The sequence below is a fragment of the Schistocerca americana genome, chromosome 1 (genome assembly GCF_021461395.2).
Source record: "Schistocerca americana isolate TAMUIC-IGC-003095 chromosome 1, iqSchAmer2.1, whole genome shotgun sequence".
NCBI lineage: Eukaryota > Metazoa > Arthropoda > Insecta > Orthoptera > Acrididae > Schistocerca > Schistocerca americana.
The window spans coordinates 794849552-794874973 of NC_060119.1; the positions used below are offsets into that span (position 1 = coordinate 794849552).

At 39.7% G+C, this 25422-nt stretch overlaps 1 protein-coding gene across 2 annotated transcripts in view; it reads right to left on the reverse strand.

The window, feature by feature from the left end:
- The window catches only part of LOC124545589 (WD repeat-containing protein 74), a 98325-nt gene that overhangs the window by 64125 nt on the left and 8778 nt on the right, over nt 1–25422 (reverse strand). For both annotated transcript variants that reach the window (XM_047124547.1, XM_047124539.1), the window contains 2 exons: nt 11388–11634; nt 10945–11152 (listed from right to left, as the gene is read on the reverse strand). In XM_047124547.1, coding sequence (XP_046980503.1) covers nt 10945–11152; nt 11388–11634 — 455 coding nt within the window. The remainder of the gene's footprint in view (nt 1–10944; nt 11153–11387; nt 11635–25422) is intronic.

Genomic DNA, 25422 nt, shown 5'->3' on the forward strand with positions numbered 1-25422 from the left:
ATACAGCAGAAGAAGAATGGGTAGCTTTGAAAGATGAAATACTGAAGGCAGCTGGGGATCAAGTAGCCAAAAAGGCAAGGACTACTAGAAATCCTTGGGTAACACACAAGGTACTGAATTTAATCAATGAAAGGAGAAAATATAAAAAATGCAATAAATGAAGCAGGTGTAACGAAATACAAACATCTAAAAAATGAGACCAACAGAAAGTGCAAAATGGCTAAGCAGAAATGGCTAGAGGACAAATGTAAGGATGTAAAAGCATACATCACTAGGGGGTAAGAAATATGCTGCCCTCAGGAAAATTAAAGATTTCTTTGGAGAAAAGAGAACTGTCTGTGTGAATATCAAGAGCTCAGATGGAAAACCAGTCCTAAGAAAACAAGGGAAAGCAAAAAGGTGGAAGGAGTGTACAGATGGTCTATACAAGAGAGATGCACTTGAGGCCAATATTATGGAAATCAAAGAGGATGTAGATGAAGATGAGAAGAGAATATGATACAGAGTGAAGAATTTGACAAAGCACTGAAAGATGTAAGTCGAAACAAGGCACCAGGAGTAGACAACATTACATTAGAGCTACTGATAGCCTTGGGAGAGCCAGCCATGACAAAACTCTTCCATCTGGTGAGCAAGATGTGTGAGACGTGCAAAATACCCTTAGACTACAAGGAGGATATAAGAATTCCAATTCCAAAGAAAGCATGAGGTGACTCATGTAAATGACCAAACTATCAGTTTAATGAGTCAAAGTTGCAAAATACCTGTATCATTTACAGAAGAATGGAAAAACTGGTAGAAGCTGATCTCGGGAAAGATCAGTTTGGATTAAGGAGAAATGTAGGAAAACGCAACGCAATACTGACCCAACGCATTCTCATAGATGATAGCTTCAAGAAGGCAAATCTATGTTTATAGCATTTGTGGACTTAGAGAAAGCTTTTGACAATATTGACTGGAATACTCTCTTTCAAATTCTAAAGGTGACAGGGATAAAACACTGGGACCAAAAGGCTATTTACAATTTGCACAGAAATCAGGGGGCAATTATAAGAGTTGGGGGCACAAAAGGAAAACAGTGGTTGAGGAGGGAGTGAGACAGGGTTGTAGTCTATCCCCGATGTTATTCAATCTGTATACAGAGCAAGCAGTAAAGGAAACAAAAGAAAAATTTGGAGTAGTAATTAAGGTCCAGGGAGAAGAAATAAAAACTATGAGTTTTGCTGATGACACTGTAATGTTGGCTGAGACAACAAAGGACGTGGAAGAGCAGTTGAACAGAATGGACAGTATCTTGAAAGGAGGATACAAGATGAACATCAACAAAAGCAAAACGAGGGTATTGGAATGTAGCCGAATTAAATCAGGTGATTCTGAGGGAATTAGATTAGGAAATGAGACACTTAAAGTAGTAAATGATATTTTGCTATTTGGGAAGCAAAATAACTGATGATGGTTGAAGTAGGGAGGATATAAAATGCAGACTGGCAATGGCAAGAAAAGCATTTCTGAAGACGAGAAATTTGCTAACATCAAGTACAGATTTACGCATCAGAAAGTCCTTTCTGAAAGTATTTGTATTGAGTGTAGCCATGTATGGAAGTGAAACATGGACCACATACAGTTCAGACAAGAAGAGAAGAGAGGCTTTTGAAATGTGGTGCTACAGAAGAATGCTGACGATTAGACGGGTAGAACACGTCACTAATGAAGAGGTACTGAACAGAATTGGGGAGAAGAGAAATTTGTGGCACAACCTGACTAGAAGAAGGGATTGGTTGGTAGGACACATTCTGAGGCATCAAGGGATCACCAATTTAGTACTGAAGGGAAGTGCAGGGGGTAAAAATTGTACGGGGATGCCAAGAGATGAATACAATAAGCAGATTCAGAAGGATGCAGGTTGCAGTAGTTACTTGGACATGAAGTGACTTGCACAAGATACAGTAGTTGGGAGAGCTGCATTAAATCAGTCTTTGGACTGAAGACTACCGCGGCCCGCCACCGCAACAACAACAACAACAACAACAGCAAGACCACATTGCAGTCTGTGCCCTGCTTAGTGATGTACCAACCAGGCCACCACCTGGTCCTTACAACTGACACCTCACAGTATGGGTTGGGGACAGTACTGGCTCATAGATATCCCAATGGCTCTGGGCAGCCTATTGCTTATGCCTCAAAAATGCCAACTCCTGACCAAACTAGGTGCTGTCACATAGAAAAGAAAGCTTTGGCCATTGTATATCCTGCGAAAAAATTCCATGTTTTTCTCTTTGGTACCAAACTTCAGCTGGTCACTGATCACAAACCACTGGTTTCATTATTCAGTCCTTCTACATCGTTACCAGATAAAGCGGCACATCGCATTCAACACTGGGCTCTTTTCCTTTCAAGTAACAACTACAACATTCATTTTCGCCCTATGAAATGCCAATGCTTTACCCCACCTGCCGGCTGGTCCAGATCTAGAATTTGATCCAGAGGAATTGCTTTGTTTCCACACTGATGTCACCACACAGCAGATGGTTGATGGTTTTCCTGTAACTAGCACATGGATTGCAAAGGCTGTAGCCTTGGAACCCATTTTGTGGAAGGTCATAACATCTGTACACCGTTGTTGGCCAGATTCATCACCTTATCATGCCTCCGACCCCCTCCATAATTATCACATCTTTTGAAATTGATTCCCTGTTGTGGATAGTGTTCTGCTTTTAGACACAGATCACATGGCTCCTCAGGTAGTGATCCCCTCAGTGCTTCGTTCGGAGGTTCTCCATTTATTACATGCAGAGCATTGGGGTTTATCAAACACAAAAGATTTGGCTCATCAAAAAGTGTTTTAGCCCAGCTTGGATGGTGACATTAACTGTCTGGTTGTCTCCAGTTCACAGTGTGTGATGCACCAAGCACGTCCGCAGACATCGTAGTCTCCTTGGGCGATGCCGTTGCATGCGTGGGAATATTTACATCTGGATTTCACTGGCCCCTTTCTCAGCACTTGTTTGTTGTTGGTTGTTTACACATATTCTCATTTTCAGTGTGTCATTCATTGTTTTTCCACATCCAAAACTGCCACCATCACAACCTTGCCCAAAATTTTTTCGCTCAAAAGCTTGCCCACAATGTTAATGTCCGATAATGGTCCACAATTTTCATTGCAAGAGTTTGCGGCATTTTGCTATTCCCGTGGTATCTATTATACCCTCGCATCATTCCATCCACAATCTAATGGTGAGGCGCAATGCCTAATGCAAACATTGAAAACTTAGATGAAAAAGTATGTTGCCAACTCTTTGTCTGATGTTGCCTTAGATTGGTTTCTCTTCTTATACCGTTTCACCAATTCACCAAGAAGAGCCCAGTGGAGCTACTCCATGGGCGCCAGCTGAGGACACTGCTACATCTTCTGTGTCATCCACCTGGACCTCAACATGTGCAGCTGCCATGCCTCTTCTGGCCAGGTGTGGCTGTCTGGGCATGCGATTTCAGATATCACCCTAAGTGGATTCCAGTTGTCACCGCCAGATGCCACAGGCGGCGTCTCTGCGACATCCGCACAGAAGACGGCTTTTGCTCGAGGCACCATGATCAGCTTCATCTTTGAATTGATGGCAGGGCACCTCCTGACATCACACCATCACCTCCGAGTCCATTCCATTGGGTGTCACATCACCTGCTGCTGCCAGCTCTCCACTGCTGCGTGGGCAAGGGCATCCATCCTCGGTGGCTGAATCAGCAGTTTCTCTATTGCTTCCAACAGCATTGTCACGGATTCTGTCACCTGTTGCTGAGCAACCACTGATAGAAGTATCATCAGCATTGTGAGCACCATCACCAGGACCAATGCCTGAGGTCGACATGGAAACAGCCCACATGTCGCCATATGGTTTGACATGGGAGCATCGGCGCAGAATGTTTCCACGTCCGAAGCACTTCAGACAGTACGCTCCCACTGCAGTAGGTCACCTTATCCAGAGCTCAGTGGACGATGAGGGCAGTATGGATGTCTCAAGAATCTGTTATCTCCCTAAGAGTAGAGGAATGCAGTGACACGTGCACATACTTTCAAAAGGCCATGCATGTGGCAGGGCTATGTCATCCGCAGAAGCTGGCTCAGACAGAGTGTGTGTGTGTGTGTGTGTGTGTGTGTGTGTGTGTGTGTGTGTGTGTGTGACCACCATTAGAGCCTGCCAAGGGCCACAGTCTATTTAATTCTACCTGAGCTATGCTTGACTCGGTTCTCTGTGTGTATTGCTACACATCTTTGTGTACATAATTGGTTCCTGCTGAATGTTACTTAAATATTGTGTTCAAATTGTTAACACTTCTGTGGAATAAAGTTGTGTTCAGTCTACTGGCTGTGTTGTACTTATACCTAATTACTACAAAAAAGAAACCTGATGAGACTGGGCCAATCAGTCTGGGGTCAGGAAACAGTGAATCGTTATGTTTGAACATAAAATACAAACCGCAAGGAAATGGACATGGGAAGACAGCATGACAGATAAACAAAGTCAGATGAGTAAGCTAAAAAGAGAAAACCTGAGAACCAGCAAGAGCAGAGCATTATGACAACAAGATGATAGTGAATACACCACTGAGTCCCGTGTTGGTGTGCAGTGGAATTTATAGATCGGTTACGAGATCTAATTGGTCAGTATAATGGTGTGTGGCTGTGTGGCAGATGACAATAGCACTGAAAATCTACTGCTCTGTCTAGCAGCCTAGGTCGAGTTCCAAGTTCTGTGGCAGGTTTTGAAAGTTGCTGGGCTGGATACCAGAACCTTTCAAAAGAACCATCCTGCCATCTCTATTACGCAATGGAGGAAAATCAAGAGAAACTTAACCCACATGGCCAATGGGGATTTGAACCACCATCTTCAAAATATGAGTACTGTGTTCTAACACAGCAACGTGATACAGAAGTTTAAACACTACCCTTCCCATGTGGTGTGCAGCGAGCATGAAGTAGTCGGGCAGCCAAGAGCTGCACCTGACACACATCAGCAGCAGCTTCGCTGACACCAACATGACATTAATGCCCACTGATGCTAATGTGTGCTGTCTCCTGAGTCAGCAGTTGCTGACCTTGGAACATGGTGCACAAAATAAATGAACTAATGCCTTTATTGCCTCTATGATTTTTCTTCAGACATTCACCTGGCTCCAAGTATCTGCTGCCCTGCTAATCAACTCACATCATCACAACGTGTAATGGGGCGAATAATCGCACCTGCTATCCCAGCCCCTGAGAGAAATACAACTTTCGCATGTTGGTTACGTTGTTTCCCTAAGGTATACAAACATTTTTAAGTGAGTGCATTTGTGTATACCTGGGCACACGAAAATGTTAGCTTAAGTACTGTACATACCTTTGACTATTTCAGAAACTTGACCTACATTTGGTGAAATGCATGTAGAGAAAGTAGTTCTTAATTCCTCATTTGTTTGTAGGCTGCATTTACTGAATTAGTATTTTGTATGGTATATTTTAAATATGGTATTTTGCTTTGTTTCTTGAGTGTGAACAGTAATCTCTCCAAAGATTTTGGGAACAATTTATCAGTTCAACTATCCTCCAGTTCTAGAAGAATGTTTTGCTTTTCTACTTTTTACCCTAAAAAATTACATTTTCTTCTGAGGGGAGATGAAGGATATGATTATTGTTGTTGTTGTGGTGATATTATGGTGCGGTCACACAACAGCAAGATCTTTAGTGCACACAACAGCAAGATCTTTAGTGCTCATACAAAAATGTATTGCCGATAAAATAGAATTCACAGAATCAAAAAACCTCAACTACAATTGAAAGTATAGTTTTCAATGCGATTGGGTCCACAGCTGTGATGAATTTTTTGAATGATTTCTTGAAGCCTTCAGATGCCATTTTCTTTATTTCCTGTACGATTTTCAAGTATTTTATGGATGAATTTTTGGTAATAGATTACGTCATATACATCACTGCTCCAATAACATCATGTAATGCTCATAAATTAGTTCGAGGTGTTTGTTTGAAACTGGCCGAAGGCTGAAATTGTACAATCGTACAGGAAATATAGAAAATAGCAGCTGAAGGCTTCAAGAAACCATTCAAAAAACAATTGAAAGTAATAAAAAGTCAGCAAAACATCTGTATACACACTGGTACATGTGCAACAACACACACATGCACAGAGGGAGAGAGCATAAGAAAGAAAGAGAGAGAAAGAGAGAGAAAGAGAGAGAGATTGAGATGAAAATTATGTAGTGTGTCAGGTCTAAATATTAGACTAAAGGAAAAAAGTGCTGGAAAGAATTAAAACAGTATGGCTGGCTGATCAATGGCATAAAAAGGATGAGCTACGGACTCTGCAACACACTAAAATCTCCAGCCCAAAACTTTAGGCTGGTATCCAGACACTTCACAAACTTTAAAATCATTGCCACACTTGTCTCAGCATCAGCTAAAATACAGGACAGATTCCAACCAAAATTTGCATCTGCCCTCTCATCCCAACAGGAAATGTATCCAGTTAAAATACGGCATACAGTATTTTCCATGCCACAGGCATCAGAGACTGGGGGAGGGGGGTCCTCTCTCCAGAGTAAAATACCACTCTTTAGGGGACAGTGCCCAATTAGGTGGTGGTTCAGGACTACTTTATCCCACTGGAGTGACCTACTTCAGGACTGCCATGGCCAAGTAGTCAGCTTCAACAACTACAGTTAATTGTCCACTGCAGCCACTCCCCCTCCCTCAACTGTACGGATCTCTGACTCACCAGTGCTTGCAGGGAATGACTCATTGTGTAATGTCATACTTCCTGCATGCCTCCTACATTATGTGATAAGTATCTGGAAACCCCCAAAATATAAGTTTTTGATATTAGGTGCATTGTGCTGCCACCTACTGCCAGGTACTCCATATCAGCAACCTCAGTAGTCATTAGACATCATGAGAGATCAGAATGGGGCGCCCCGCAGAACTCACGGACTTCAAATATGGTTAGGTGGTTGGGTGTCACTTGTGTCATATGTCTGTATGCGAGATTTCCACACTCCTAAACATCCCCTGGTCCAATGTTTCCAATGTGATAGTGAAGTGGAAATGTGAAGGGACACGTACAGCACAAAAGCGTACAGGCTGACCTCAGACTGACAGAGACCACCAACAGTTGAAATGGTCCTAATGTGTAATAGGCAGGCTTCTATTATCCAGACCATCACACAGAAATTCCAAACTGCATCAGGATCCACTGCAAGTACTATGACAGTTAGGTGGGAGTGAGAAAACTTGGATTTCATGGTTGAGCGCCTGCTCATAAGCCACACATCACACAGGTAAATGCCAAACAATGCTTCACTTGGTGTAAAGAGAGTAAACATTGGACGGTTCAACAGCAGAAAAACATTGTGTGGAGCAATGAATCACGGTATACAATGTGGCGATCCGATGGCTGGGTTTGGGTATGACAAATGACCGGTGAACATCATCTGCCAGTGTGTGTAGTGCCAACAGTAAAATTCCGAGGTGGTGGTGTTATGGTATGGTCGTGTTTCTCATGGAGGGGGCTTGCACCCCTTGTTGTTTTGCATGGCACTATCACAGTACATGCCTACATTGATGTTTTAAGCACCTTCTTGCTTCCCACTGTTGAAGAGCAATTCGGGGATGGCAATTGCATCTTTCAACATGATTGAGCACCTGCTCATAATGCATGGCCTGTGGCAGAGTGGTTACATGACAATAACATCCCAGTAATGGACTGGCCTGCACAGAGTCCTGACCTGAATCCTATAGAACACCTTTGGGATGTTTTGGAATGCCAACTTCGCACCAGGCCTCACCTACCGACATTGATACTGCTCCTCAGTGCAGCACTCCATGAATAATGGGCTGCCATTCCCCAAGAAACCTTCCAGCACCTGATTGAATGTATGCCTGCAAGAGTGGAAGCTGTCATCAAGGCTATGCATGGGCCAGCACCATATTGAATTCCAGCATTACTGATGGACGGCGCCACAAATTTGTAAGTCTTTTCAGCCAGGTGTCCGGATACTTTTGATCACATAATGTATGTGCCTTGGTACCCAGCAGAATGACACCTGCTTTTCCCACCACTGTAGGATGTACAGTTGATCATGGATCCACTGACCCATTTTGTCTGCTGGTTACATGGGCTGCAATGATAATACAGCACTAAGAAAACTGGAGCAGATGAGAAACTGTTTGCCCCATCTGCTCCATTACCTTCACTACCATTCTGAGCTCTGCGAAAAAGACAGTATAGTTATGGAAAAGCACATCCTGGAGATGCAGTCAGGGAATACTACTGAACAACCAAGGGAGTCCACTTGTTTGAGACATCAGGGTACACAGTTTTAAAACAATGACACCTATGTAAAAGTTAAAAAACATTTGGAGTGCAATCTTCCTTATAATTTGTCAAGTCTAAAATAATTCTGAGCCTCTGGAGGAGCCAATGGAGATCTGCTCCAACCATGGTGTAAAACCAGACACACCCATCTCTAACAGACAATCCTCCATAAAATTCCTACAGGGCCCCATTGCTTGGTGTCGAGTACGAAAGAGCCTTTCCACTGGTGTCCATGCAACAGTATGGTATGCAGCTGTGTATAGTGTGTATAGTCTTTTATAGGCCTGTCACAAAATGAGGAGTCATCGTATGATATGAGGCAGCCACCCACTTTTCTCAGCACAAAGGGTCAGTGTGCGGCTGATTCTAAAGGCCCCAGTGGCCAGTCGAATTCTTAGATGTAAGATATGAAGCTCAGTTTCCTTAATCATAGCACAGAAAAGCATATTCATTCATATCAACAATGTAAGAAGTAATTTGAAGTTCAACAATGCAAGAGTATACAGGAGGCAGCTAGCGCTGCACGTCAACTTCACTTCTGTTGGAGTTCACTTGAGCAAACTTAGGCAACTGATATCTTGATATGACATTATAATCACTCTCTGCAGTGTGCTCCTAGTAAATACTTGTAGTAAAATTGCTTTCTCTTAAGCAGTTGCTTAGTGGCATATGATATACAAATAGTGATGAAAAAGTATTAATAAGAAATCTTAGCTGATCACTGTGTTTTTGTTGTTAATTAACTGAGTCACAGATACTAAAAATCATCTTGCTGTGGCACTGTCTGAAAGTGGTCTACATATTGGGAACAAGAAGGGGATGTTACAATGTCCATACTATTGCTGGGTATGTAAATGATTTGTTTTAATTCTCTGTGAGATGCAGAACAGCCACCAGAATGCATTAGTTTTGTTACTGTTGTTACCAGCTGTGATACAGTGTACAAGTGTGGTGCCATCCGAAGTGTGAGGTCCTACAGTAAAGTTGATACCTCACTATGGAGCCACAAGCTAAACACAGTTATTGCCAGAATTTAATTAGTCAGATCAGTATACTAAAGTTTAAAGGTAAATGCCAAGTGTTATTAGACTATTATGCAGTGCAAGAACTAAACTGTTATCATTGTGTTCTGTTTTTATTTTAAATGTATACAATTACTCATATGTACATGGATTTCTTCTGATGTTAAGAATTCTGTAATAAAGAATTTTACTGAAACTGATCTAACATTCATTACATTATGTTGTAGCATTCACTCAACCTCCTCTAGAAGTAAAAAATTAAAACTGTCACCAAGACTTGCTACAGCACATAAAAATAAGGCTGTGAATAGCATTATAAATTGAGTGATCACTGTGAACGACACAGAGATGTCACGTATTTGTGGGAGACAGCACTATCAGCACGTGACAAGAGTATGAAAGGGGCCTCACTGTAACTCTTCTTTTGGCTGGCTAGTCGAATTTTGCAATATCAGATTTGTGGGGTGTTTGGATATGACTGTGGCCTGATGTTGGATTGCATAGGAGAGTGATGGCAAGTACACTTGTCAAGTTTCCGGCCAACTACATCTGAACCACCACAAGGGAGAATTGCCATACTGTGCACCAATCACAAGTAACCCCTTCAGAACTATGCCTGCCATCCAAGAGCAAGTAATGGGCTTTCTGCAGAATTCTGCGTCATCCAGTGCCAACGGTCAGAGACTAGCAGAAGGCAGATTACAGAATTTCCATCCCACACACAGCCTGCCATTAAAGGAACACGTACAGCTGTGTTTGGAGTGGTGTTCTGGCCACAAAGCATGGACTGCTAATGAATAGCATCACATTGTGTTCAGCAATGAATTGCAGTTCTGCGCTACACTGGATGACCATTTTTGGTGAGTACGGCTGCGAACTGGGGAGAGGTCCCATCCTTCCGATGTTACTCTTGGTATCACGGTGTGGTGAGCCATTGGGTATGACTTCGAGTCATGGCTGGTAGTGAAAGAGGGCACTCTTGACAACACAACAGTATGTCACAGACATCTTGCATCCTAACATGTTACATCCCATCCAATGATATTGTAGTGTTATTTTTAAACAAGACAATCCATGTCCAAACATTGCACATGTCTCTGTTAACTGTCTGCATTACATTGGGATTCTCCTGTGAACAAAAAGGTCCCCAGATCTGCCCATGATAGAATGTGTGAGATCAGTTCAGATGTCAACTCCAGCCCAATGCCGGTATCCATATCAATGAACAGTTACAACAACCAGCAGTGGACCAGCTAGTTTTAGGAGAGGATACCAGGCTTTATGACACCCTTCCAAATCAAATAATGTCACAAGCCCTTTCATTTTGTGAAGTTTCATTTTATATCCTCCTCTCCTCCTGTCTGCTTCAGGTTTTTGTCAGGTAGTGTAATTTAACTGTCCCTAAGAGCAAAGTCAACCTATTATTTTATTTTTTCTATTGTTTAAATTTTATTACGTTAACAAAATGCATTAGTCTGGATTTTAGTGTACTCAAGTTAGTCACACCTTTTGTTCTTGTTCAGTTTCTTTAAATTAGAGGCATAATAATTTTGAATACTTACATTTTTTGATATGAAAGTATACTGCTTTGTATTTAAATCAAGCAGTTTCAAATCTGCATGATTTTTGCTGCCAAATGCCACTATATTTTTATTTACTTTACTGTGTTTCATTTTCTGAATTGGGCGTCCAGAATTAAACACATCACCTTCTTTTTCCTTAAATCTCCATACTCTTATATGTCCTGATTCAACAGCAGTTAAGAGACATCTGAAAGAAATAAAGCATTAACATCTAAACAATTAAAACTCCCCATTAATGGATTCTTTCATCACAGGTTGATTGGATAATTTTATTTTTATGAATAAAAAACACAACTAGGTATGCCTTACAAAATTAATTTTTGTAATTAACCAGTTTTCAGCTTACCAGGCCAGACAACTTCTTTCAATTACAGAGACTAGGATGTTTGTATTGTTTACAAGTATAGTAAATATGTACATACCTATCATATTTGCTTAGACCACAAATCTGACCTTCCCCATATTCAACATTAACAGAACTTGTGAAAGCTTTGTAATCAGTGTCGTACGTCTTTACAGTCTTGTTCTTCAGCCCTATTAGAATGTCCACTTCATCGTCATCACCCCAGCTCAAATGTGTGATTCCATTATCTTTTTGCAGAGACCCAACTTTCTGCAAGTTTTTTGCAAATACTTTCCATTCACTTTCATCTCCATGGAACTGCAGTCCTAAAAAAATGACAGTGATGGGCAAAAGCATAAATAAGCCACTCCTGAAGAAATATTATATTATTATGACACTCCTGAGGGAACATTACACTGAAGTGTAAGCCTGATTGTGCAGGCAAGATTTTCGGCCATAAAAAGGGGGGAGAGGAAAAAAAACACACAGACAGACAGACAGAGAGAGAGAGAGAGAGAGGGGGGGGGGGGGGGAAGGGGAGGTAGGTTTGAGAGGGTAAGAGGGAAAGATTGTACTGAAGTTAGATGGAAACTAGTGAGTACATCTGATTTTAAAGTGTGCCTAAACTCCACCCACCATTAATATGCAGGTGAGTTATTACATGTCCTCATTTTTTACATTGTTTACACTTGGGGCTTCCACTACTATTACACTACTGGCCATTAAAATTGCTACACCAAGAAGAAATGCAGATGATAAACAGGTATTCATTGGACAAATATACTATACTAGAACTGACATGTGATTACGTTTTCACGCAGTTTGGGTGCACAGGTTCTGAGAAATCAGTACCCAGAACAACCACCTCTGGCCATAATAACGGCCTTGATACGCCTGGACATCGAGTCTAACAGAGCTTGGATGGCGTGTACAGGTACAGCTGCCCATGCAGCTTCAACGTGATACCACAGCTCATCAAGAATAGTGACTGGAGTATTGTGATGACCACCATTGACCAGACATTTTCAATTGGTGAGAGATCTGGAGAATGTGCTGGCCAGGCAGAAGTCAAACATTTTCTGTATCCAGAAAGGCTCGTACAGGACCTGCAACATGCGGTCGTGTATTATCCTACTGAAATGTAGGGTTTTGCAGGGATCGAATGAAGGGTAGAGCCACAGGTCTTAACACATCTGAAATGTAACGTCCATTGTTCAAGTGCCGTCAATGCGAACAAGAGGTGACCGTGACGTGTAACCAATGGCACCACATACCATCATGCCAGGTGATACGCCAGTATGGTGATGACAAATACATGCTTCCAATGTGCGTTCACTGCGATGTCACCAAACACAGATGCGACCATCATGATGCTGTAAACAGAACCTGCATTCATCTGAAAAAATGACGTTTTGCCATTTGTGCACCCAGGTTCGTCATTGAGTACACCATCGCACGCGCTCCTGTCTGTGATGCATAGTCAAAGGTAACCGCAGCCATGGTCTCTGAGCCGATAGTCCACGCTGCTGCAAACATCGTCGAACTGTTCGTGCAGATGTTTGTTGTCTTGCAAAAGTCCCCATCTGTTAACTCAGGTATCGAGACGTGGCTGCACGATCCATTACAGCCATGCGGATAAGATGCCTGTCACCTCGACTGCTAGTGATACGAGGCTGTTGGGATCCAGCACAGCATTCCGTATTACCCTTCTGAACCCACCGATTCCATATTCTGCTAACAGTCATTGGATCTCGACCAATGCGAGCAGCAATGTCGCTATACGATAAACCGCAAACGCGATAGGCTACAATCCGACCCTTATCAAAGTCAGAAACACGATGGTAAGCATTTCTCCTCCTTACATGAGGCATCACGTTTCACCAGGCAACACCGGTCAACTGCTATTTGTGTATGAGAAATCAGTTGGAAACTTTCCTCATGTCAGCAGGTTGTAGGTGTCGCCACCGGCGACAACCTTGTGTGGATGCTCTGAAAAGCTAATCATTTGCATATCACAGCATCTTCTTCCTGTCGGTTAAATTTCGTGTCTGTAGCACGTCATCTTCGTCGTGTAGCAATTTTAATGGCCAGTAGTGTATTATTATTATTATTATTATTATTATTATTATTATTATTATTATTATTATTAAGTGCAATATAAATGTAATACACACAGATATTATTACATACAACTGATGACACAACTGAATATATTCGTCCTATCTGCAGCCAAATTGTCTCATATTTTTTAACACTACAGTTGGTGTATGAATGCCAGAACAGACAGCAGCTCTTAATATCACTTGAGTTTGTTGGATATCAAACACACTGACTTGTCATTATTCATTTTTCTGTAAGGACAGACAAACATAAAAGTTTCATTTCCTGCAATGGATACCTAAAATCATGCTCTGTTTGCAACTGCAATGAACATCTACAAAACAATTTCAACAGTATGAGGTGTCGACAACTGTCACAAAATGAACAAAGATAACAACACGACTAATATTAAGTGTCAGTCTTACAAGACTTGAGTCTGGATTTGTGGCCACCACAAACTTGACCCCATCACACATGAAGATTCCACTGGAGTAAGAATCTGGAAATCAAGTATTACATGGCCAAGCCTCAATGAGCCCGGAATGTGTGGAAAGAGACAAGCAAGTCACCCATGAACATACCAAAACAGTTCAAGATGCTTATCATATTCTGCAGAGAAAGCATAATACCAGTAGCTCAGCAATAACAGCCCGAGAAGTGAAAATTCTAGGTATGTGAAGTAGAACAAATAAAGCAGTAGCATGCAAGATGACAAATCTGAATCAGAAGAGTGCTCATTATCATATGCTACAGGCCTAATTAACATACCAACAGACGCAACTTGTCATAGACGAACCATCCTGACTCACTAACGTCCAAATAACTTCAAGACTGCAGGCAGGTAACTCCCTTGACAACTGCTGGCATTTCAAAAGTGAACAATCCATAATATTTACAGCACATAATTAAAAGAGAAATTGCTGTGCATTGCAGCTTAAAACTTTAATATACATGGCTACTCTAACCAAGAACCATAAGATGGTATTTACGGAAAAGAAAACATACACACTGTGAAGAACTACTTCCATACATAAACAAAGATGACCATCAGATGTTACTTACATTGAAAATATTAATTACCAATGGTTGATCAAGTAGCATTATCTCTGTGCCTTTGTTCTTTGATCAGTGAGAGAGCAAGATGCAAGGCAGAATTCAACCAGAAACCTCCATCTTTATTTATAACGTCACTTGATAGTTCAATTTGTTCAGTCTTAAAATAACTAGCCCAGTAATTTGATATGCACACCACAATCTCCATGTCATTATACTCCATTGGATGACTGACACCAAGGCAACATTGCTCAATCTCAGATTTGCTCAACTATTGTAGGTGTATGTGACATTTATGCTCTCTACTCAAGTCCCGTGTGGTCTTGATGGTCTGACATGCCACAACTGCAGGTGACTTGGTAGACACCTGTCTTATACAAACCACACCATCCTTTATGTGCCATAGATGGCAGTTGAAAAACAAACTTCACAACATACTTTAATTGGATAGATAAAAAATCTATTCACCAAGTGGTGGCAGAACACACTGTTCAGCCTTTTACATCGGCGTGACTACCAACGAATTATCAATTGGATGAATGGGCATAGGCAGATGGTGTATACTGGCAACATGTGATATCCTGTTGCACAGCATGCTCTACAAAGTGACAGTCATGATCTCGGTGCCTGTTTCACCACATGCACCATCTGGATTCTTCCCCCAGACATCAGTTTCTAAGAACTCCGCAGGTGGAACTTGCACTACAACATGTCCTTGGTTCTCGCCACCCACCTGGCCTTAATTTAAATTAATTTCTTCCATCTCAGCTTTTCTTCACAGTAACTATTCTTACCTTCACTCCAATTTAGTTTTATACATCTTTCATTGTCTTACTCACCTATTTTTCACTGCCCCCTCCCACCTCTGCTACATACAGTGTACTTAGCTTTTCACTCTTTATTAACTCATGTATGACATTTAAGCAGTAATCTCTGTCTTGCATATTACCCTGTCTTTCACCTTTAAGCTCTCAGGTTTTCAAACCTTATTCGATGCAGTCCCCAACAATCGGTCTTTCCTTCTCATTCCGTCCAGTAAGTCTCCCCTGACCCGCTGTTCTGGGTGACTTTCCCTGAAATTTACCCCCTTTCATAGACTTCTCCAGTCTTTTTCCTTTGTCCCTCTTCCTTCCCATTCAATCCTTCTATGAGGTCATTTTAGCTTGACTGCATAGCATATCTTCCAAATCAAACAAAACGCTACATATATCTATTTCATAAGAAGATCAACATTCATGTGACACTTTCCCAAGACACAGTCTCTTTTCTTCCATACTAACTATTTAACCACTGACAAAATGTGGTCCAAATCTAAAGTTAGTGTTGATGTCAAATGAAAGTTTTATACCATTTAAATTAATAGAAGAAGGAGCAGATACCCCGTGTTATACCACATAGGTCACAACACTGCTGCAGAAACAATGAAAAAAGAATGCCAGATTTAAAGGAATCCAAAATTGGTGATTGTTTATAAATGCCAGAAACTTAGTGTGGACTTTAATGTGAGATGCTTTTAATAGCACCACAACAGAGTCAGTCTAGAAATTTGGTAGAAAATCCAAATAGGTTTGAGTCATACGTGAAGTGTAGCAGTAGCCAGATACTTTCAATATATTTACTGCATGACAGCCAAGGTAATGTTATTGACAACAGTGGACCACAGCAGAGTTACCAAAAATCTTTCACGCAATAAATATTACAGAATTCAAATCAAGAACACCAGCCAACATGAGTCACTTGGAAGTAGTGAAGTATCTTAAGTCACTTAATAAAGGAAAGTTTTCTGGTGCAGACTGTATACCAATTAGGTGTCTTTTCAAGTATTCTAACAAAATATCTCCTTTTTTAGCAATCATATACAACCACTTGCTCAATGAAAGATGCATACCTGAAGAACGAAATGCAGCACAGGTCACTCCACAGCAGAAGAAAGAAAATAACAGTTATCCGTTGAATTATACATCAAAATCACTGATACTGATTAGTATTAGCATTCTGGAAAATATACTGTGCCCCAACAGTATGAAATATCATGAAGAAAATGGTCTATTGACACATAACCAGCATGGATTAAAAAAAATGTGTAACACAGCTGGCTTTTTATCCACAGAAAATAATGAATGCTATCTAAAGGGGATTTCAAGCTGATTATCTATTTCTAGGTTTCCAGAAGGTTTCTGACACTGTTCCTCACAAATGGATTCTAATTGAATTGCGCACCTCAGCTGTGCAACTGGATTTGTGACTTCCTGACCAAAAAGTCACAGTTGGTAGCAATTGGAGGGGGGGGGGGGGGGGGGGGGACGCCTAGTGCAAATGAAATTTTATCTGGAGTTACCCAATTAAGCATTATATGTCCTCTGGTACATTAATTTCTATAAATAACTTAGGAGACAATCTGAGCAACTCTCTTAAGAGTTTTTGCAGCTGATGCTATTGTTTACAGTCTAATCAAATTATCAGAGGATTAAAATGAATTACAAAAGATTTAAACAAGATATCTGCAGCGGCAATTGACCCTGAATTATAAAAACTGTGAGATCCTTCACATGAGTACCAAAAAAAATTTTGTATAATAACTTACTATGTTCTAAGCAGACTTAAAAGCACCGACAAGATTACAATAAATAATTAAAGTTGCACAACTATCTAAAAAATAATTAAAATTACAAAACTTTTAAAAAACCAAATATTTTTACGTATTTTATCACTGAGATAACGTTTGCAACTACTTTTTAGTATTAACTTCCTTGTGCTGTACGTTTCCATTAATGACACTTTTTTACAAAATGTAAGTGATTATCACTACGAAGTTTCTCACAATGGAGTCCTTGCATAAAAAAGTTCTCAGTTCACTTTCTGAATCAAATTCAGATAAATTTCCAAGCTTTTGGTGATAGCATCTGTCATCATCATTATCATCATCATCATCATCATCATCATCATCATCAGGGACTAAAACTGACTATTGTAAACTGATTATGGTTTTGTTAATAATTTGTTATTTATAAACATATAAGTGTTTTAATATGAGCACTTTTTTAGGATATGACAGTCACTGGCTTGTGCATAAGTATTTAAATTTTTCATTAATCATTTGTTATTTATAAACATATAAGTGTTTTAATATGAGTACTTTTTTAGGATATGACGGTCACTGGCTTGTGCATAAGTATTTAAATTTTTCATATTTTTCAAAAAGTTTTATAGCTTTAATTATTTGCACTCTTGCTTGTGCTTCTAAGATATCAATTTTAAAGACTGCTCATAGGAAACACAAACAGAAATAGAGATTGTTGTTAATCACCCCACTTCACCTTTGGCCTTTCTCTTCCCCCACTTCCCGTACCCCCTTCTCTCCCATAATTAAGATATAAAGAGCACAAGGCAATACTTTAATTTCAGTTCTTTTTTCGGCATGTGTTGATATGATGTACATTCATTGACATATTTCAGACTACATGGTGTTCAAAATGCCGAAGTGTAACTGTTATAAATGATGATGATGCTTTCTAATGGATTAATCACATCAGTAATGGGAATATTACAAATTTTAAAGTGATTATGATGTAATAAATTATTATACTTACATATATTAAGGATGCATACTCCCATTTGGCAATATGTCAATTAAAAAAAAAAAAAAAAAAAAAGAAAAAAAAGCTGTTAAATTTTGTTTACAGAAATTGTTCTGTTATTGTCGTCTTCAGTCGAAGACTGATTTGTCACAACTCTCCCTGCTAGTGTATCCTGTGTAAGACCTCTGCATAACTATTGCAAGCTACATTAATTCGAACCTGCTTATGGTATTCAAGCCTTGGTCTCTCACTGCAATATTCCCCCAATCCCACTTCCAACGAATTGAAAATTCTTTGATATCTCAGTATATGTCCTATCAGCTGACATCTCCCTTTAATCACATTGTGCCATAAAGTTCTTTGTTCCCCAATTTGATTTTGTACATTCTTGTCATTTATTTGATTTACTCACCTAATCTCCAGTATAAAGATTTCAGTTATAAACAACTTTACAAACAGTTTTACTGGAAGTGTCACATATAAAATGTTGTGGGGAAGACAGAACAAAAAATGCATTTTATTAGCAGAACTGTGCAACAAATCCACTAATGAAACTGCTGCTTTTGGAGTAGAGTTGTGTGGTACACGATTCTTAACAGGTTGGAAAGACAGACAAAATCGAAAAATTTCGAAGAATGGCAGCAAGTTTTGATTTATCACAAAAATAGCAGAGCAATTGTCATGAATACTATAAGCGAGTTGGGGTGGCAATCATTAAAACATAGATTTTTTCACTGCACCTAGAGCTTTTCACAAAATTACGATCACCAGCTTTCTCCTCTGAACGCCAAACCATTTTGTAGATTCCTATCTGCATAGAAAGATATGGCCCTCACGACATAAGAGAATTTAGAGATTGCACAGAAATATTTAAATGTTAATTTTTTCCCATGTCCTTTTTTTTAAAAAAATACTGTATTAGCTCCTGACTTCAATCCTTAACCAAGCAGTAACAGAGCGGCATTGTTTGGATCATTACTTACACAATTCAATACCCTGCTTACAACATGCTAACATTCCACAATCTTTCACATACTACTGGAAAGAATATCAAAGAGACCAAAACACAACAAATACAAGTAAACAGTCGCAAACTTCTTATAAACACTGTTAGAAACAACTTTTAAGGACCCTGAACCTCAGTTAATACCACTAAAAGATTTTTTTACGATATGTATCTTATTTGTGTGCTGCAAAATGAAGATTTATATAATGATGCTGGTTCAAAGTAGTAGTCTTATCTGACAGGCAGATGTCTATATTGTACATTCCTTCCCACAAAGAATAATTCAAAGCAATCAAATACTAATTGGAAGTGCCTAGAAATGCTTCAGCTAATTATATTTTTATGGCAGTATACATATCTGTGCCACTTAAATTATATCCAAGTGCCTAACTTCAGTGTAGTTTCTCTATTTTTAGTGTTCCGTGGCTCAGTCGGTAAAAACGGAACCCTTATAGGATCGCTTTGTTGTCCACCTGTCCATCTGACTGTTAAAAACCCATTTTCTGAGGAACAGATAGATGTATCAAGATGAAATTTGTGTCGCTGAGATCTATGGTGCCTTTTCAGTGTAAAAAATTTGAAGCTTCAAAGTCACTGCAATCAAAAGATACCACATTTTATCACATATTTTAATACTCACAAACTTATAGGGCCTAGAACCACAAAATTTGGCTAGGAGCAAGGTTTCACAGTACAAGCAAAGAGAAAATTATGAAAACTGTTAATTTGTAATTACGTTTCATAAAAAAATATTTCTTAACTGTCATTTGTAATCCGATGTCAAACTTTAAATTAAAACAATCAGCAGGTCTGCATACTGGGTCGTAATGGTAAAGTCAAACATCAGGCAAGGAAGGACTTCATTGTTCATATGACATATTTTAGAATTTATCCATGATCAGAGATGGAGGAGCAATTACTACACACAGATATAGCATTTCACATAGAACTTTAAAGGCCAGTGCTCCATTATTTTCATTGTTTTCCGGAACAGAGGATACAGCTTATACTAAAATGTTTAAATTATCTACAATATATCAGCACAGGGACAGATTAGTAAGATCATATTAAAAACATACAAATAATTTCCATAAGGCTGTGAATGGCAAGTTTAAAATGTAATCTTAATAAATGTAGTGTTGATTTTTTTCTTCAAGGGAATGCTGAATATCTTCTGCCCACAATGCACACCCGCTTCTTGATGAGATCCTGCTGCCATAGTAGCCTTACCACAAAACAGAATTAAACACAATTACAGGTTTCCTAAACAAAACAAATTATTATTTCAAGTTTTTTACAAATGCAACCCAAACAATGCACCAGCTGAACATTTAAAGGCAAAACCATTACATGCATATGTTCATCAAAATATTAAAATGTATTCCATACTGGTACATTAAAACAGAAATTTAAGTCAACTTTGTGCCTAGCAACATTTACAGTGGAGAAAAAAGCGCTTGTGAGCATCAATGCATCTCAGTACAGTACTGGTGCCATTTGCACCCATTACTATACTGCCCGCGTCCACATTCGTTAATGCAGCACTAACATTATTTTTAAACTCCTACAAGAGCATACTGAGAAATGACAGTCTGTTGGAGATCCTCTATGCCTAGGAATCATGTACTTTGCTGTCTGCACCTGCAAAGAAGCAGTGTCCCAACAGTTACTGCCAGGTACAGTTATTTGAGTCAGCACTTTCTTAGGGTGCCTGAGATGGACAGCAGCCATGCTGTGGCATCAAGTGGTGGCCTTTGTGAAATTGGTGGCTGGGGCACTCGCAGTTGTGAAATTATGTATTCACAGAGACTACTAATGGCATTTGTTTTGACTTACAAATCTCAACCACTACAGTAATTGGCCATATCGCAAATTATGGTAAGAGATATTGTGAAGACATTACACCTTCAATTTCATTGAAGCACTGAGCTCCAACTAAATGCAGAACTCCTCCCCTTTGAGTTTTATTTATCATCAATATGTCTAGCTAAGTGGACCAAGTAGTTAGTGTAAAAAACAGGCCATGTGCAGATCAAGGAACTTTTCTTTCACTGTATGCACATTTTGCATGTTGGCAAAGTGTCAAACTCACACAGATAAGGGAAGGATTGTTTTATGTGGTCATTGAAACATGAGAAAACAAGCAGTTTGGTTTTAGTATCAATACTTTAAAGTTTGCAGTTTGGTTCCAAGTTTGTTGCTCTCTTCCATTCCTTAGAATACGTACAGCAGCCCAAAGTTCTATAAGGATACCTTGGTGAGTAAATTAATTATATGACCAATCTGTTTATATTTTTCATTATCATTCCATCACTTAGCATCCACCTATTTTATTTTCGCACCAATTGCTTCTGTTTTTTCCTTCGTTTATTTCTGATTTTCGTTGGTATCTGGTAATATTTCGTTTTTTATTTTTAATTTTGTCTGCCATCTCCAGGCTGTTTGCCAACAACTCATTATTTAGCTGTAATCTTTAATGTTACTATCAATAACCCTTGAATACTTCTCTTCTATGCCTCCTGATTCATCCTGATTTTGCATCTTGAGTGTCTTTTTCTTCCTTTCATAGTTATACATACTTGTAGAATTTCTACAGTCTGGTATACCTCTTATGGCATACTGTCAATAAATCATTTGTTCAGGTCACCTGAACATTCAGTACTTGGTGTTGGTTTTGATCCTTAACATAATAATGATGTGGCATGTAACATCTTTTATGATGTGGCAGATCCAAAATGTAACATGTAACAGGACGGCATTTTGAAGCAAATGTGTTGCTTGTGGTGGAACTCTCATACTGTTGAATTTCAATGTGAGGAAAGTGTGTGTGTTACTTGTAAAAGTTCATTTTATGAAAAGGAAAGTTGCTACTCACCATGTAGCAGAGATGCTGAGTTGCAGGTAGGCAATTGTTGTGCCTACCTGCAACTCAGCATCTCCACTATATGGTGAGTAGCAACTTTCCTTTTCAGAATGTTGTTACAGTCCATCCTAGATTTTCCATTGTTTGATTTAAAAGTTCACTTTGTGGGGTATGACACCTTGCATGAGACTTTAAAACATAGACATCATATGTGGAGCCAGGTGATGGTCAATACACCATGTATGATCAGTTTTCTGTGAAATTAAAGTGTTTTGGCAGACTAAATTGCAAAAAGCAATGGAAGTGATGAAGATTTCTTCATCACAGATATGGTGACATGAGGACAACATGTGGAGACACATACAAGGTGATTCACGAAGATACGCAAATATTTTAATATGTTATTCTAAAAGTAAAACCAAAGAAAAAAATTCATACTAACATAGATCTGCAAATGTTTAGTTACGGAGTTACAGCTAATAAAAGATTTTGCCTGAAATTTAACAACTTTGCTAATATGAAGCCACCGCAAAACTGTACGAGGTTAAAGTAAAGCACGATGTCCATTTATTTTGTTGTTATTGGTCTGGTGAATCTAATAAAACATGTCCCAGACGTGTATCTGCAGTAGTTTTCAAGAACATCCAGAGAAACAAAGACGTAATTTCGTAAAATTTTTAATTTATTGACCACTTGGCCCAATTTGGTTTTTTTTAATTCTAGACAATTGCACAAAGTTTTCAACAGGTATACACATACAGCTAAGACAATAGAATATTACAAGGGAACTCTGGACTGCCGTGGAATCAGTAAGAAGGAACAGTATTTACCCAAGGCTGAACCAGCTCATCAATGTCCAGCCAGCTGGGCCGTAAGTGACGCAAAGTCTGCCTCTGTCAGTGCCATCGCTGTAACTCAATCACATTAAGGTTGCAAACCATTAACCGCCACCTGTCTGCCCAGCCTGGATGGCCAACACTCCACCAGCCACCTGCTCCTGCTCTCCAGTTCAAATTTGTTCAAATGTGTGTGAAATCTTATGGGACTTAACTCCTAAGGTCATCAGTGCCCTGCTCTCCAGTTGTGAGTCCACATATCAACCTCGGCCAACACCATCGCCATCCCCCTCGGACATCGTGGCCTGCTTTAAAGGCAGATGATGATGCTGCTGGCTGCCTTAGCTCTGCACTGCAGCCACATGAAGACTCGTGCAGTATCTGCATCACTGTCACTGAGACAGCACACCAGGCTGATACTCCACTCGGTAAGTAGCTCACCTCTCTGTGCCACTGGTCTTACTACTCCTGCCGCTCAGCACGGAATATTACATGAAGATGGAAATGCGCTTGAGGGACTGTACAAGCCGGACTGAATCATTAAAGACTTGTTCATGTTCATGGATGACTCAAGTTGAATGATTGGATAAAAGACTGCATGTGTCCACCAGTGGGCTGTCTGCCACTTTCTCAAACATCTCCCATGTCTCTGAAACCATCTATGGCCACAGGAAGACTTGCGCCCATCCTGACAAGTAAGAACTGCTCATGTTAACTTCAGTTTACTTGTTGAAGCTATCCCTGCCCTGGTACATTTTGTTGTCCAATATGGACAATTCTGTATTCTACCATCTATATTTGATGTCAAAACTGAGATGGTTTGGAGTCTGATGAACCAACAACAAACAAGAAAATATGCAGCATACTGATGGCAGAAGACTACAAGCAGTGATTCAATAGGGACAGCAAGATATGTAAGCAGCAACACGAACCTTTTTACTTTCCCTCATGGGGTTCCCTACATTCTCTGGTTTGACATTTCCTTACCTTTTTATGTGATTTCAGGGCTAGATAATGCTTTGGAGTTCAGTAAGGAACTGAGGGTCGAATCATTAAATCCAGCTACATGCACCCAGTGCAATTTACCTGGACACTCTGCCCTATGCATATCCCATAGTATGTTGGGTTTGCCATAAAATATGGCACTACACCAACCAGTGAAGACAGTGTGCCTGGCTCAGGCATGGAAAACCTTGGGTACCCGTAAACTTCGGTAATTTCATATGGATAAGCGAGAGGAGGCATAAGGATTTTTGCTGTAAATAAGGAATTGTATAAAGTAGAGGTTTTAGGATGAGAAAGGACAATAAGAGTATATCAGTAATTAGAGATAGGCATAACATAGGATTTAAGATCATGGCGAAGGTAGGAATGTCAGAAAATGTAATCTGGGGAGTGTGACACCCAGAACAAATAGTTAACAGGTACTTCCGAGGTTGTTAAGATAGGTCTAAGCCCTGGTAAAATGTCAATTAGTTAGAACTGGAATAAAGAGTCACAATGGTATTGTTAGATTAGGTTTTATTGTCTTCACATCACGCATCACAATAGTATTGTTAGATTAGGTTTTATTGTCTTCACATCATGCGGCATTGTTTGAAAACAGCCAAAGTGCTAAAGTATCACATGGATGCTAGATGCATCATAAGCTGTAATGTCGTCAATTAAATCACTGCAGGTGCCTCAAGAAGCAATGCTCATAATAGTGGTAGATCCACAAGCAATAGCTGACACAGATAAAGGAATGACATAGTGCGAAAATCTATCAGAAGTTGGAAGAGAGGTGACAGTAAAGAAATTAAGGAGATTTTTTAGTGTATGACACATGTGGGGCTGTTATAGAGCCTTTGATCAGGGAAGAATTAAGTACAGCACAGGTGCGTCTGATACAGTGCCTGTGGCTGGGAAAATGTTGGGGTTTTTGCACAGCACAGGTGAAACTGCTGCAGCTCCTAGGGCTGGGTCAGTGGTATCAGTGAGTTCTTGAAGCAGGGCCACTGGATAAATCTCTCAGAGCAAAAGGAATTAATTAAGGAATCAATAAAGGGTGAAAAGCGGAAGAAAGTTCAGACAGATTCCCAAGTCATGATGTCTTGAAATTGTGACCAAAGCTAAGTTACCACAGATCTCTTACTGTTGTCAAGTAAAATATTCTGGATAGCTAAGGTATAAGAATATGGAGCAAAAGAACAGTGCACAAACCACAGAGTTCATACAGGCTAGTATCACTACACAATATGGCAGTACACAAACCATTCTGTTTGCATAGGTCAGTCCTGTTCCCCCTCAGTTAAGGTAAAATGTAGTCCACAGCACATGTATTCTCCTTTTTAATGTATTATGATAAGCTGTTTAGTTCTTGGATACTAGTGTAAACTTGTAGATATATTTCATTATTTGCTAGATCATGGTGTTAAAGTAACCGGGTAGTATGCATATAGATTAATGAAAAGAGAATTGTGAGGTCAAGGGATGCCTTTTGTTTTAATGCTAGTGCCGGATAGCATGTCATATTGTTTGTATACATGTGGGGAACATCTTAGTGTAGTATTGGAGAATTATATTTGATTTAGTTAGAGGAACATGATGAAAGTAACTGAGAATATGGGAGATGTGAATCTTCGTGGGGAAAATATAAGGTCGACTAGCTGACAGGATGCTATTCCTAGTCCATGCTG